The sequence below is a fragment of the Grampus griseus genome (assembly GCF_964374135.1).
Source record: "Grampus griseus genome assembly, chromosome: 10".
Lineage (NCBI taxonomy): Eukaryota > Metazoa > Chordata > Mammalia > Artiodactyla > Delphinidae > Grampus > Grampus griseus.
Window position 1 is genome coordinate 67,944,038 of NC_139004.1, and position 14,759 is coordinate 67,958,796.

The 14,759-nt window shown below is 56.0% G+C and overlaps 1 protein-coding gene across 1 annotated transcript; it reads right to left on the reverse strand.

Moving 5' to 3' along the window:
* Positions 1 to 598: 598 nt before the first annotated feature.
* Positions 599 to 10,255, reverse strand: TWF2 (twinfilin actin binding protein 2). Its single transcript, XM_082663997.1, has 9 exons — positions 10,110 to 10,255; positions 6,325 to 6,402; positions 3,850 to 4,028; positions 3,340 to 3,435; positions 3,002 to 3,106; positions 2,728 to 2,853; positions 1,879 to 2,029; positions 1,641 to 1,762; positions 599 to 1,200 (listed from the first exon to the last, which is right to left on the reverse strand). The coding sequence occupies exons 1-9, from the start codon at positions 10,132 to 10,134 to the stop codon at positions 1,033 to 1,035; spliced, it is 1,050 nt and encodes a 349-aa protein (XP_082520123.1). The 5' UTR covers positions 10,135 to 10,255; the 3' UTR covers positions 599 to 1,032.
* Positions 10,256 to 14,759: the final 4,504 nt, after the last annotated feature.

Here is a 14,759-nt window from a genome sequence, read left to right on the forward strand (position 1 = left end):
CCCTGGAAGACTCATTTCAGACTTAAGAACCATGAGAGAATAAATGCGTAGTTTTTTTGTTTGTTTGTTTGTTTGTTTGTTTTTGCGGTACGCGGGCCTCTCACTGCCGTGGCCTCTCCCGCTGTGGAGCACAGGCTCCGGACGCGCAGGCTCAGCGGCCGTGGCTCACGGGCCCAGCCGCTCCGCGGCACGTGGGATCCTCCCGGACCGGGGCACGAACCCGCGTCCCCCGCATCGGCAGGCGGACTCTCCACCACCGCGCCACCAGGGAAGCCCTAAAGGTGTAGTTTTAAGCCACTAAGTTTGCGGTACTTTGTTGCGGCAGCCACAGAAAACGAACCTACCCAGATCCCCTATATCACAGCACAGGTGTGCCTGCCTCTTGGATGGAGCTCCCATCGACAAGCCGGCCTCTCCACGCTGTGCCCTCGTATACAGGAACACAGATTCTCCCACACATCTGCAGCCGGGAGGGCTGGGGCTCCACGTAGCAGGCCAACAGGCCCCTTCTGCATTGGGAGGGGACAGTTCTATGCTCAGGGCTTCCCCATTCCCGGCGCCAGAGATGGTCCCTCAGGGCCAGACTCAGCTGTTGATTTAAAAATATTTTATTCTTTAAAAAATACAGCATTCAACCATCTCGTCCTGCAATGACCCCCTGCCCCAGCCCCGAATGACCGCACCCCTTGTGGCCAAAGGCTTCTGGGCCATGCTGGGACCCTAGTCTCAGTTCCCCTGGGGGCCAGGTTCATGCCAGGCCCCCCACCCAGCCCCTTGAACCAGCTGGGCAGGGTCCCCAGATGCCCTGGGCACATGGAAGAGAGGCAGGAACAGCAGAGGGGGAGGGTTGCAAAATGCCAGCCCAGTGGTCCTCGGAAGCTGCAAGAATGTTCACTCACCAGCCCTCCTGCCCACAGGAGGTCACCCCAGAGCCCAGGCTGGGAAGGAGGGAGGTGGCCACGGGGATGGGGTCGGGGTCGGGTAGGGGCAGCCCCACAGTTCCACATGCCAGCAGGGCTCGGGTCCCGCCACCTAGCTGTCGTCCCCATTCTCGCCGGGGCCACGGATGAGGCGCTTGTGGCCCCGCTTGCCCCCGGGGCCCTTGGGCTTGGCGAAGGCCTGCTTGAAGGCGTGCTGCTTGGGGTGCACCTCGTCATAGAGGAAGCTGGCCGTCAGCTCCGCCCCGTCGCCAATCTCAATCTGTGCAGGGCAAGGCAGTGGTCGGTCACTCCAAGGGTGGAGGGCCCTAACACACACCACCCTTGGTCACCCCCACTCCTGGGGCACCCCCCTGATCTCTCTCACCCTAGCCCTGGGGTGTCCTCTCAGATCCCCACCTGAAACGCACCTCCAGGAGCACAGAGCCTAGGGCCTGCTGCCCTGTAGGCCTTGTCACCCCCTACCTGCCTTCCAGACCCAGGAAAAGGAGAGACATGGGTGTCACAGCTGGGGCTTGTCCAAGACATCAGTTACCTGGGCGGCCTGGGCTATGCACACTACCCCCTGGGCCTCAGTCTCCCCATCCAACCAACAGGGCAACAATGCCCCTGCTCTGCCATTCTCATGGGACCCTGGTGCCCCACGTGGAGGGTGGGGTGACAGGGCCCTGGGAGGCGAGGCCCTAGGGAATGGGCACCCACCTTCTTGGCGATCTCCAGCTGGAAGTCCTGCTCCACGGAATCGAGGAGGCGGCTCTTGCAGCTGGAGTAGAGCATGCGCTCCTTGATGCTGCACTTGTAGCCGGGCATCGAGTAGATGAACACTGCAGAGAACAGGGAGGTGAGCCGCAGGGGGCCTGGGACTCCTGCCGCCCCATGGCCCCTGCAGGCGGCCCACCCAGCTGTGGGCCAGCGCGGGAGCCCTGCTGCGGCCACTCACCCACAGACTCCAGGGGGTCACCCTCGTGGGTGTGCTTGTAGAGGAAGAAGTGGTAGCGGGCGGCATCTCGGGGCACCCGTGATGGCAGCTGCGCCACGTCCGTTGGCTCTGTGTGCACCAGTTCGATGGTCTCCCGCTCCAGGTCCAGCTTCTGCCGAGGGGCAGGGGGAGACGTGAGGGCACCGCGCGGGGGAGGGCCCAGGCCCACCCTCGCCAACAAGAATTCCCTGAGGTGGGAAGCTGCTGTCATCTCTCCCTCTCCCGGGGCTCCCCTCCCCCATCCTGCCATGCGGGTCCCTCTGAAGAGGCCACTCCTGGGCACTGCCCCAACTCTGCCCCTTTGAACACTCTGCTAGAGGAGCAAGTCCCAGCAAGGACAATGGACAGGACAGTGGAGAGGGCCTTCACCTCAAGGAGGCATCACCCTCGGGCCAGCCTATCCTCAGAGCTGAGGACCCATTCTGCTTGAAAGGGGGCAGGCTGCACCACTGGGGCAGAGGGACCCTGGCTGGGGAAAGGGGGTGGTCAGGGGGCTGCAGAGGGAGTCTGGGACAGGAAGGGGCTCAGGGCTGAGGGGTGAACCCAGGGGTGATGTGTGTATGCAGCGTGGAGGGCGGATTGAGGGACAGTGTCTCACAGGAGTCCCTGTGGGTGAGCCGGGCAGGGCAGGGCAGGGGAACAGAGTGCAGCCACCGCACGTGGCTACTGTAGGGAACAGGTAGGGATGGAGGGCAGCGTGTTCCCACCAGTACGTGGGTGAGCTGAAGTGAGCACATGCGTGTGCACAGGAGCAGGGTGGAGGTGCAGCACACCCTGAGTGTGTGCCTGGGACAGGGGACGGGCACCCACCAGCTGGATGTAGTTGACTGTCTTCTGTCTGAGCTGCTGAAGTGCCCGCTGGGCCTGAGGCTGCAGAGGGAAGGCCAGGCCCTGCAGGGTCTGGTGTTTGCTCTCCACACTGATCTCTGTCTTCACCTGGGGACAGATGAACATTAAGCGAGGCCCTCACATGCCCAAACCAGGGTGTAGCCCACCTGGGGAGCACAGGCTTGGCCAGCAGGGCATGACGTGACCTCGAAGGCCTCGGGCCAGGACTTCTGCCCACCCTGTCCAGCACACCCACCTCGTTAATACGGATCTGCTGAAGTTCTCTCTCGGCCGAGGTCAGCGGGGCGGGTGCCGCACAGGATGACAGGTGCTTCTGGTACCCAGCAAAGGAGAGGTCATCCTGGCCGGTGGATGTAGAGGCATAAATGAGCACCTTGGGGTGGGCTGGCAGAAGCCCACTAAGTACCCCAGCTTGCAGACCTTGGACCCTCGCAGCCCTCCCTACTCACCCCCAAGCCTGGCACCCACTTACTCTGGACCCTGTATAACACCTCACCCTCTGTGGGTTCATGACCGCAACCTAGTGATCCTGGCCTTGAAGGGGGCGAGGGGCGCCCAGGGGAGGGGGCCTACCTTCACAGTCCCGAAGAGCTCATCCTTGATGTGGCCGCCCCCAAACTCCTTCTTCACTGTGGCCCGTGTGGCTGCATACAGCATCTTCAGCCGCACCTGAAGGGTGGGGGCCAAGCCATGAGACCCCTCCAGGCAGGGCTGCCCGTCCAGGAGCAGACAGGAGCCTCTGGGTGAGGACCTGGTCACTTCATTGTGCCCACACACCCAGCAGAGGGCGCAGCAGAGCACCCAGCAGAGGGGGCGAGGCTGCAGTAGGGCGGCTCAGACAGCAGGGGGAGCCGCTGTCCAGCCCAACCTCTTGCCTCCTACAGCCAGGCTTATCTGGCTAGGAGGCTCTCAGAGACCCCAGGCTCCAAGCACAGGACCTCATCCCTTGCTCTCGTACCCTCTAGAGCAGGATCTGATGTCTCCCCCGTTCAGACTCCCTGGGGCAGGGCCGTGTTATCTCAATCAGACCCAGCTTCCCCCTTCCTCCAATCTGGGGGCTGGGCAGGGGTCCCTAGGACTCACAGGGGAATTATCAGGTGACCAGGCGAGGAAGAGCCACTCGAAGCCCTGGGCGTTCTGCGTGTCCAAGCGGTAGAGCAGGTAGCAAGGCTGCTGGGCATCCAGCAGCGGCAGCACGGCCCCATCATAGTCCTGGTCCCAGCAGCCCACCAGCTCCCTCGAGGCACCCAGCACGAGCTGCTCTGGGGGCAGAGGCCAGGTGAGCCAAGGAGTAGCCATGTCCCACACCCACCTGTGACTGTGGGCCTCGGCCTCTGGCGGTGACTCAGACCCACTGACCACCCACCCCACCTTCCCCTGGAGCCACCACGTCCCTGAAGGCTGTCTGTGTGACTCAGTCATGAGTGAATGAGGACACAGAGCCGCCAGCCCGAGGTCGCACCTTCTACACACACACACACACACACACACACACACACACACACACACACACACACACACACACACACACAGAAATGGTCTCGAGAACATGCCCACAGCTGACCCAGCACAGGCAACCGCACCAAGACACACAGCCACATGCCCACAGCCATCGACAACGCGACCCCTCACAGACATCCACACACTCAGACCCACCGCACAGCTCCTCAGCACACAGCCCCACTGGGCTACCTACTGCCCCCTCCTCCCTCAGCCTGGGGCTCCAGCAGACACCCCAGCACACCCTTCTCAGAAAGAATGTGCTATGGGAAGTGGGATCACAGCCTCAGGCCACAGGGATCTGCAGGCACAAAGGCACATGGGCAAGAGGGAGACAGGGGCTCTTACCAGACGCTGTATGAACAGCTACCCTGCTGCCCCCGACCAGCTGCAGCTTCCCCAAAAGTAACAAATCAAAGGCAGCCAACCTCTAAATGCCTGGGGCCGAGTGGCTGAATGGGGCATCGAGGCTGGACATACATTTGACCTATCAGCCCACAAGGCCTCAGTGTGACACCGAACACCAGCCCAGATGTGCACAGGCCCAGGCTAGAGGAAGAACTGGGGCAAGGGGACAATCACCACCTGGCCAGGGGGTACCGGCACCTGACTACCAGGCCCTCCTGATGGGGGCACGGGGCCTGGCTGTCCAGGAGTCCCAACAAGCCAGGCCGCCTCCCTCTGGCCTTGGCCTCCTCACCTATCCTCCCAGAGCTCAGATGGGATCAAGGCTGAAACCCAGCAGTCACAGGCCGACTGGACCCCAACAGCACTGCCCAAGTTGTTTAATGTGTTGCCAACATTTTTCAAACTGGGAACTTTCAAATAAGAAGTGGAATTCATGGCTTCTCTAGAAAAATCAGGAAATCAAGCCACACTCAGTGGGAGCTGGGCAATGGCTGCCTGTCAGCAGGCCTGGACCCTCCTGGGCGCTCCCAGGTGCCCCAACAGCTGTAATGCTGAATGCAGGTAAGGGCTCACCTAGAGACTCCTCCTGGTAAACGTCTACAGGGACGACCTGTCTGGGAGGCGACAGGGAAGGCTGGGGACTGGGGTCCATGAGTCTACTTCTTCGGAGGGGTCCAGGGAGCTGACCTACCCCAATGACCCCAACCCAGCCTCTGAGGGCATCTGAATCTGGGGACCCTGGACAAAGCCCAGCACAACTCTGGCCCTAAAGCCTGGGGTGAATTCTGGGTCTGGGAAGACCCTGCTTTGATCCAATTCGATGTGTGAAAAGTCAGCTGGGCACCAAGCCCATTCGGGGAGCCCCCAGCAGGGCCCACTACTGCATGGCTACCAAGAAGGGCTGGAAGGATTCGTGGCGGCCCGGCTCACCCCCAGTCCTGGAGTCTGCACCCTTTACTTGCAGGGCCAGCCCCTCAGCTGTCCTCTACTCCAGGACTCCTCTACCCCAAGTCCCCCCACGCCTCAGTCTAATCCTCTACCTCCTCAAAGCCCCTCCCCACTTCAGGCCTCAGCTCAAGCTCACCTGCCCCCCCAATCCCTATATCCCCAGCACCTCCCTTTGTGGAAGCCCCAGGTATCCTGGGTCCAGGTCAAGGCCTAGCCAAGCCCGGAATCCCCTAGTCCTGCTCTCAAAGAGGCTGACACGAGTCCCTTCTCCCCATTGTGAGGGCACTTCCCAAGGTTAGGGCCCTGGCTTCTCCTTAGGAATCTCCCCGAGCCAGTGGCCAAGCGAGGCCAGGCTTGCCGACCACACAGGGAGGTGAGTGGCACTAGCCACACGGGGCAGTGCCTGGCCTTACTCATCCTCTGCCACCCTACCTAACCCAGCCCAGCCCCCTGACTAGGCCAACGGCCAACTACAGAGCCTCTGGGGAGGGCTCTCCTTGCTATCCCCCCAGCTTCAGCCTCCTGCTCAGTGTAACAGGCAGAATGACCATGCCCACCTCCAGCCCTCTCCTACAAGACACCTCCCATTTCCAGATGGCAAACTGAGGTCCTGAGGGGGCTGGAGGCCAATGTCCCCCACCTCTCAGAGGAGCAGCGGGGTCCAGCCACCAGCCTGTACCCTCGCCTGTAGGAAGCACTCACCGTCCTCAATGACGACTTTGATGAGCCGCACAGAACCAGCCCGCGCCTTGGCAAAGAACTCCTTCAGCTCCTCGGTAGCTACCAGAACAAGAAACATGGTGGAGGATGAGCAGACAGAGGGAGCACGGTGGGCAGGAACACACTCAGGGCCCACTCTGTCCTGGGGGTCTGGTGGCGGAGCTGGGAGCCGGGTTAAATACGGCCCCCCATGTGACTGGGAACCTGAGACAGCCGCTGAACACAAGCTCCCAAATTTAGCCAGCAGAGGTGGCAGGCGGGCGGCCTGCTGGCTGGGATGGCTCTGTTGACAGGGCACACGGGGATGGGACAGCCCACCCGAGAATGGGGCGGGCTCTGGGACAGGCCAAACCATCCAGAGTGAACGGCCCCCTCCTGTCCCCTGCCCCCCAAGAAGGCCCAGCACAGAACTGGCCTGGGACACTCCCAGCACCGTCATGTCCACAGACAGAAATACAAGAACAACTGCTCCCAATGCACACTGCCCATTATGTCTACTCACATGTGTACATGCATACACACACACATGCATTGCATGTTGCACGTGCCAATGGGTACATACTCAGTCAGGAATGTGTGAACGAAATATATAAACACTATGTGACAGAGAGAGGAACAGAAATGCAAACGCCCTCATACATGAACACACCACTCAGCTGGTCAAACATAAATGGACGCACACATTTAAACGTGCAAACACACAGACACACACACACAGATACAGTCCCCAGGGTGCTAATAAATTCACACACAGGCAAATGCAGAGCATGGCTAACATGTTTGTACAGGCAAGTGGCTGTACAAAGTGTACACAGAAATACACATGCATGCACACCCAGCCCCAGCCCACCAGCCACACTGCCTAACCCTGAGAGGCCCTGGGGAGCCAGGCCAGCTCTGGCACAGCCCTGCCAGGAGGCGATAAGCCTCCACCCCCAGGCAGCTGGAAAGAGGAGTGACTCTCAGGGTCTCCCCAAAACAGACCCTGTCTTGGTCCCTGAGCCACAGACCTGAAAGGTGACAGCCAGTGACCAAGGACCCAAGTGCAGAAGTGAGGATCATGGTCAGAGCTAGGGAAGATCTAGCTCTGGAAGTCACAGATATACTGGTGGTTCAGAGAAGGAAACCAAGGTCCAAGTTGGGAAGGACCTACTTGGGTCTCTGGGTGCACAGGGCCAGGCCAGCATGACCTTGGGGCTGCCCAGGGGTCAGGAGAATTCTGCAGGAACACAGCTGGACGGCTGAGGTCAGAGAATATTTATAGGGCCCAGACCCGGCAGCTCGAGGGCGGGGTGGGGGGGGCCTTTAGGAAAACAAACTCTGGTCATGTCCTCAGGTGCCCATCATGCAGGGTGACCCTGAGCCTGAGACCTCACGCTGTGCACCACCCTCCAAGGCCACTGGGTGGGCAGGGTCCCAGCTAAGCCCGGCAGGCCCTTGGGGCTGAGAGCAGCATGGCATGGAGACACAGCCCCAATGCACCAGGACAGAGCTGCCCCTCAGCAGACCCCAAGCAGGTCCCTGATGAAGAGCTTTACCTCAGGGGCTCCACCTTTCCCATAGCTATCTGTGACCTCTGACCTCACTGAACCTCAAGCTCATCTATAACATGGAGCTAATACCCCTCACATGGTTAGAGCCTCTCCTAATAACAATTACTAATACTTTTTTAAGATTTTTTTCTGATGTGGACCATTTTTTTAAAGTATTTATTGAATTTGTTACAATATTGTTTCTGTTTTATGTTTTGGTTTTTTGGCCCTGAGGCATGTGGGATCTTAGCTCCCCGACCAGGGAATGAACCTGCACCTTCTGCAGCAGAAGGTGAAGTCTTAACTGGACTGTCAGGGAAGTCCCAGAAATTATTAATTTTTATTACTGTAATGACGGCGGGACAGGCCGTGCTGAGCTGTCACTTCCACCTGCTCAGACCTCTCCCAGGGAGAGGCTGACACGCCCCTTCTAGTGTTACCAGGACAAAGTGACACCCCGGTAGTGGAAGAGACATCCCCCTCCATGCCTCCTCAGCCACCATCAATAATCCAGAGGCCAGGCCTGGGACACCTGAGCCTCTATCATCAAAGATTCATGTCCCCCACCCCCACCCCACCCCCGCCTTACCTCCCGCCCCCCTCCCAGTAAGCCTCAGGTTACAGGTCTCTCCCCTGCCCAGCTCTGAGGCAGCAGATCCACACCTATGGCCAGGTCAAGGCTGGCACCTGGGCATCCAGGGTGATCTCTCCTGCGGCCTCCTCAGGACAGAAATGGGAAGGAGTGGGTTGCTCCCAGGCAGAAGGAGGGCTGGGAGGGGGGCTAGGCCCTCAGATTCCCCTAGGCAGGCCCATTGCAGCATATGGGAAATGAGGGAGTGAGGAAAGGCCCAGGCCACAGGACAGGTCAGCCTACAGTGGGGAGGAGGAGCCCTAACTTCTGATCCCCTCTCAGTTGGAGGCAGCAGCAATGATCAGACAAAGGGGAAGGAAGGGGCAGGTCCGGTGAGGGGCTGTTCCCTTCTGTGGGGCTGAGCCATGAAGCTGCCCCTCCAGCTCTTCTTGGAGAATGGCTGGCCCAGACCCAGGCCCCTGCCTTTTCTGGTCCTGTGGGGTGTGGCCAGGGAAACCCTCTCAGGGCCAGCCACCAAGTGGCCACAACCACAAGCAGAGATCCAGGCGGTCAGGCTGGTTGATGGTGATGGCCCAGGGCAGGGGATCCTGATGTGGTGGGAGGAGTGGCTGACAGCCAAACCACTGGGCTATCTGGGCCTTCCCCACAGGCCAGGCAGCCCTCCCAGGCCAGTGACACAGGAGGACACTGAGGCCCAGGTAGGGTCAGGACACCTGGCTCCTGGCCACTGCTTCTTCCCCATCCTGTATAAGGAGGAAACCGGCCCCTTGGGGGAGGAGGGTGATGCTCTGGGCTGGAGAAGCTTGGGGTGGGGGGAGCTGGCCTAGAATCTCTAGGGTCAAGACCCTCTTCCCTGCCTCCAGCTTGGAGCAGGAGCCTTCCAGCACTGGCTGGGGCAGACTCAGGGGATCAGAGTGGAAAATGGCAGGGAGATCAGAGGTCAAGGTCAGATTGGCGACTCTCCACATCCCACTTAGAAAAAAACCTGTCCCAGGTTTTTCCCAGCCTAGTCTGTGAGGGTCCCAGGAGGAGCCCAAGGTCAGGGCCCCCTCCTCACACAGACACAAACCAATACGAGCCATACATGCATCCATGGTAACAAATGAACACTGAAATGCACCCAACTTGTGCACACGCACACAGACACCCACAGACATGTGCACACAGTCACGAAACACTGATGTCTAAAGATGATTCCATGCGACAGTGTCCAATCAGCCATTAGTGCATGTGCACTGGATGTACACAAGCAGTCAGATCCAGATGTGAACACACAGGACTGTACACACAAGACAAATGCACATGCGTGCACACTCCCTCAGATGTGCACATCCGGGTACACCCACCCCCCAGAAAGGAACAAAAATACATAGATGGGCACACACAGGCACATCCACCCCCACATAGGAACACCGATACTTCCACCCCAGCTGTGTGCGTACATGTACGCCCACCCTCAACTATGCACAGTAAGTGCGCATCCCACCAAGATGTGCCCACCCCAGGCGACCCGCGGCTGCAAAAGAGAACAGGAAGCTTCCCCAGGCTGGTGCCGAGGAAGAAACAGGGGCCGAGAGCCAGCAAGGGGGCGCAGCCGCGAGCACTGACCCTCGGCCCCCTGCCCGTCCGCCATCCTCCCTCACCGTGGATGCCGGTCTGGTGCGCCATGACTCTGTGCCCCGCTCCGCCCGCGCCGTCGGAGCCCTCGGCTTGGCCCCGGCCCGGCTCGGCTCGCTTGCACTCGTAGAAGGAAAAGAAGTAGGAGGATGTGGTGGCGGCCGCCCAGCCTCGCGCAGCTTCCCGGGCGGTGCCGCAGACCCGCCCCCAGAGCGCCCCGCCCCTGACGGGCGAGACCCGGAGGGGGCGGGGACTCGGGGCCGCGCGTGCGCGTAGTGGGCGCCTGGTTTCGGGTGGGCCCACGACTGAGTTGATCGCCTTGTTCGCGCGCTTGCGCGTGCCCTGTTTGTAGCCGAGAACGGGGCCTGCGTGTGGCCGAGCGTGTGTGGGCGCACGCGTGTTTGAGCCTGTGCACCATGATCCGAGTGGTCTATGGCTGGGGTGTGTCCGTGAGTTCCGGCCAGGTGGGTTTGTAGGTGGGTGGGATCCACGCATACCCCAACCTGTGGCCTTAAAGCGGGCGGGGGGCGGGTGTGGTCTGTGTGTGGATGGGCGTGCGTGTGTTTGAGTGGCATCCCTTTCCTCGGAGACGTTTCTTGAGCGCCTCCTGGGGGGCCTGGGCTCCTCGAGGCGTCCCGGCCCGCAGGCCCTGCCCTAGCAGTGGGAGCCCAGACCGACTTTCTACTAGGCAGTCAGCAAATGAGCTGTGTCTGTGGCAGCGAGCGCCCTGTGCAGAGTAAGAGACCACTAGGAAGAGGTGATATTTGAGCGGAGACCTGGAGGAAAGCCTGGTAGAGCGAGGGAAAAGTTTTCTGGGAAGAGAGAATTGCGTGTGCAAAAGCGCAAAGGAGGGTCAGAGCTTGGTGAGTCTGAGAAACTTCCAACTCCTAATCAACTTCTGGCTCCATACACAGCAGACTTGCCTTCTCTGGCATCAGCCCCTGCCTGCTGTTACCAACATAATGTATCTTCTAGGCCACCGTGATTGAGTCAGGATGAGCACATGACCCCAGTCTGTCCAGTCAGAGCCTGTCCTGGGACTTTGGATGGGACGATTAGAAAGGAGGTGGGCTTTGGGGGCTGGGGTTGCTGAGAGTTGATGATGGATGATGTGGCCTGCCTGGTATCTAGCCCCAGCTTGAGCTCCCTGCTCCCTGTCCCTCTACCCAACCCTAACTAGGCAGAATTGAGCCCTCCTCTGTGTGCCCCAGACCCTGGGTTTCCTGTCTCCTGAGAGTCCAACTCACACAAAATTGAAAGGTTTTCTTGTTCATCTTCCTGTGCACGCCCTGAGGACTGGGCCTGTGTAGTAGGCTCACCATGGCCACCCTAGCACTCACAGTGGAACATAAAAACCATGTGTGGCCCTGCAGCCAGCCCTTGGGAGAACAGTTCGTAGGTAAGTGCCCCCAACTCTGAGATCTGTCACAGCCCAGATGAGGCCAGCAACACAGAGCCACTGGTTACATCAACTCTCAGACCTGGCCACCTCCACAAGAACACTTGGCAATTCCACAGAACCATAAGAACCTTGACCTCTTGGAAACAGGACTTAACCAAGAAAACAGATTGATGAAAAATAATAAGGTTATGTTCCCTATTAAAATGTCCATCACTGGGTGAACTACATGGCATCCTTAACATCAAGGTCTCCCCTGATACCTGGTTGGCCCCACCCTGTGTCATTCTCTGTTTTTATCACTACCTGATTCATATATTTACTTGCTTATTTGTTTATTGTCTTTCCCCCCACCAGTCATTAAATTTTTGCCCCTGCTCTATCCCCAACACCTAGAACAGTGCCCAGGATTAGTAGGTGCTCAATAATATTTGCCAAATAAAAAAAGTGTCTGAATGAACTATGAGTCTTTGTGTTGCACACTAACTATGACTGGGCACCTTTACTTAATCCTCATGACAGCCCTACAGGGTAGATGTTATTGTCTCCTTACAGATGAAGAATGAGGTTTGGAGAGAGAAAGTGATTTGATCAAAGTCACAAGGTAGTGAGTGTCCCCAAGAACCTTAGTTTCCTTTACTCAAATTGGAACAAAGGATGAGAAATCCTGCTGGGCAGTGGCCCTCATCGCCTCCATCACTGTCTCACACCTGAGTGTTGAGGGTTTAACCAGAGAAAGGAACTTCCTGGGAGACTGGGATTGGGGCCCAGTCCTGCGCAGTTTCAGAGCCTAGGATGCAAGCGAGGAGCCTAAGGACCAGTGGAATATCCAAACAGACTGCATCTCTGGCTGAGATCTGGTTTCAGGCAGAAAGATGAGAAAGCTGCACACAGCTCCTCAAATGAGTCTAGGGATGATCAGAGTGTCCAGGAGCAGGTTGGTTGCTCCTTTCTTGCTGATGTTTCTCAACAAAGAGTCAGCCATTGAAATTATTGAAACATACATATTTTTTTTTCAGGTGGATCAAATATTTAAATGTTTTTTTTAAGTGAACTATAAAAATACTGAAGAAACAAAGGGAGAAGTTTGTAAAATCTTAGAGTAGAGAAGTCCTTCTGAGTATGTCACCAAACCCAGAAACCATAAGAGAAAAAAACATTTATTTACATTAAAAATAAAAAGTCTATGTGGAGTAATATTCCATTGTATATGTGTATTACTCAGCCATAAAAAGAAACAAAATTGAGCTATTTGTAATGAGGTGGATAGACCTAGAGTCTGTCATACAGAGTGAAGTAAGTCAGAAAGAGAAAAACAAATACCATATGCTAACACATATATATGGAATTTAAGAAAAAAAATGTCATGAAGAACCTAGGGGTAAGACAGGAATAAAGACACAGACCTACTAGAGAATGTACTTGAGGATATGGGGAGGGGGAAGGGTAAGCTGTGACAAAGCGAGAGAGAGGCATGGACATATATACACTACCAAATGTAAGGTAGATAGCTAGTGGGAAGCAGCCACATAGCACAGGGAGATCAGCTCGGTGCTTTGTGACCACCTGGAGGGGTGGGATAGGGAGGGTGGGAGGGAGGGAGACGCAAGAGGGAAAAGATATGGGAACATATGTATATGTATAACTGATTCACTCTGTTATGAAGCAGAAACTAACACACCATTGTAAAGCAATTATACTCCAATAAAGATGTAAAAAAAAAAAAAAGTCTATGTGGAAAAACCCACGATCAAAACCAAAACACAAACATAAAACTGTAACTGGCTACAAACAATGTACTTGCAAGTCATTTCAAAATAAAGAGCTGATTTCCCTAATATATAAAGAGCTCTCATAAATCAATAAGAAAAAGACCAATGGCCCTGTAGAAAACTGGGCACAAGATACAAAAAGACCATCTACAGAAAAGGAACTACAAATAATGTCTCTCAAACCTGTGAAAAGTTGGTTATCCTCTCCTATTAAGATAAATGGAAATCAGAGACTTCCATGGTGGCACAGTGGTTAAGAATCCTCCTGACAATGCAGGGGACACGTATTCGAGCCCTGGTCCGGGAAGATCCTACATGCCTCAGAGCAACTAAGCCCATGCACCACAACTGCTGAGCCTGTGCTCTAAAGCCCACGAGCCACAGCTGCTGGGCCCACATGCCACAGCTGCTGAGGCCCACCTGCCTAGAGCCTGTGCTCCACAACAGGAGAGGCTACTGCAATGAGAAGCCTGCATGTGGCAACGAAGAGTAGCCCCCACTCGCCTCAACTAGAGAAAGCCCACGCACAGCAACAAAGACCCAACGCAGCCAAAAATAAATAAATAAATAAAAAATAATTAATTCATTTTAAAGACGATAAATGGAAATCAAACTAAACTTGCATATTTTTTACTTATAGGTAAAGATTAAAAACTTTAATAATGGGCTTCCCTGGTGGCGCAGTGGTTGAGAGTCTGCCTGCCGATGCAGGGGACACGGGTTCGTGCCCTGATCCGGGAAGATCCCACATGCCGCGGAGCGGATAGGCCCGTGAGCCATGGCCGCTGGGACTGCGCGTCCGGAGCCTGTGCTCTGCAACGGGAAAGGGCACATCAGTGAGAAGCCCGCGTACCGCAAAAAAAAAAAGAAAAACAAACAAAACTTTAATAAAAAATTGCAATGGTCAAAGGATGGGGAAACAGACTGGTGCAAACTTCATGTAGGACAATATCTACAAAATTAGTAATGTGTATTCCCTCCCCCCTTTTAAATTGAGGTGAAATTCACATAACATAAAATTAACCATTTTAAAGTGAACAATTCAGTTCATTCACTATGTTGTACAACCACCACCTCTGTCTAGTTCCAAAACATTCTTTTTTTAAAAAATTATTTATTTATTTATTTTTGGCTGAATTGGGTCTTTGTTGCTGCACGTGGGCTTTCTCTAGTTGAGGCGAGCAGGGGCTACTCTTCTTTTTCTATGGATTTACTTATTTTGGATATTTAATATGAATGGAAGCTTAGAATATGTGACCTTTTGTGTATGGCTTCTTTTTTTTAATATTTATTTATTTATTTGGCTGCACCAGGTCTTAGTTGCAGCATGTGAACTCTCAGTTGCAGCATCTGGGATCTAGTTCCCTGGCCAGGGATCGAACCTGGGCCCCCTGCATTTACAGCATGGAGTCTTAGCCACTGGACTACCAGGAGAGTCCTGCATATGGCTTCTTAATATAACGTTTTGGAGGTTCATCTACCTTGTAGCATGTATCAGCATTCCA

What these genes read in the sequence shown, in the direction of transcription:
- TWF2 (XM_082663997.1), bottom strand. Translation starts at nt 10,134, where the DNA reads ATGGCGCACCAGACCGGCATCCACG. An exon ending in CAAAGTCGTCATTGAGGACG is followed by an intron (nt 4,029 to 6,324) that starts GTGAGTGCTTCC and finishes CTCTGCCCCCAG; the next exon opens with AGCAGCTCGTGCTGGGTGCC. An exon ending in AGCTGGAGATCGCCAAGAAG is followed by an intron (nt 1,201 to 1,640) that starts GTGGGTGCCCAT and finishes TGCCCTGCACAG; the next exon opens with ATTGAGATTGGCGACGGGGC.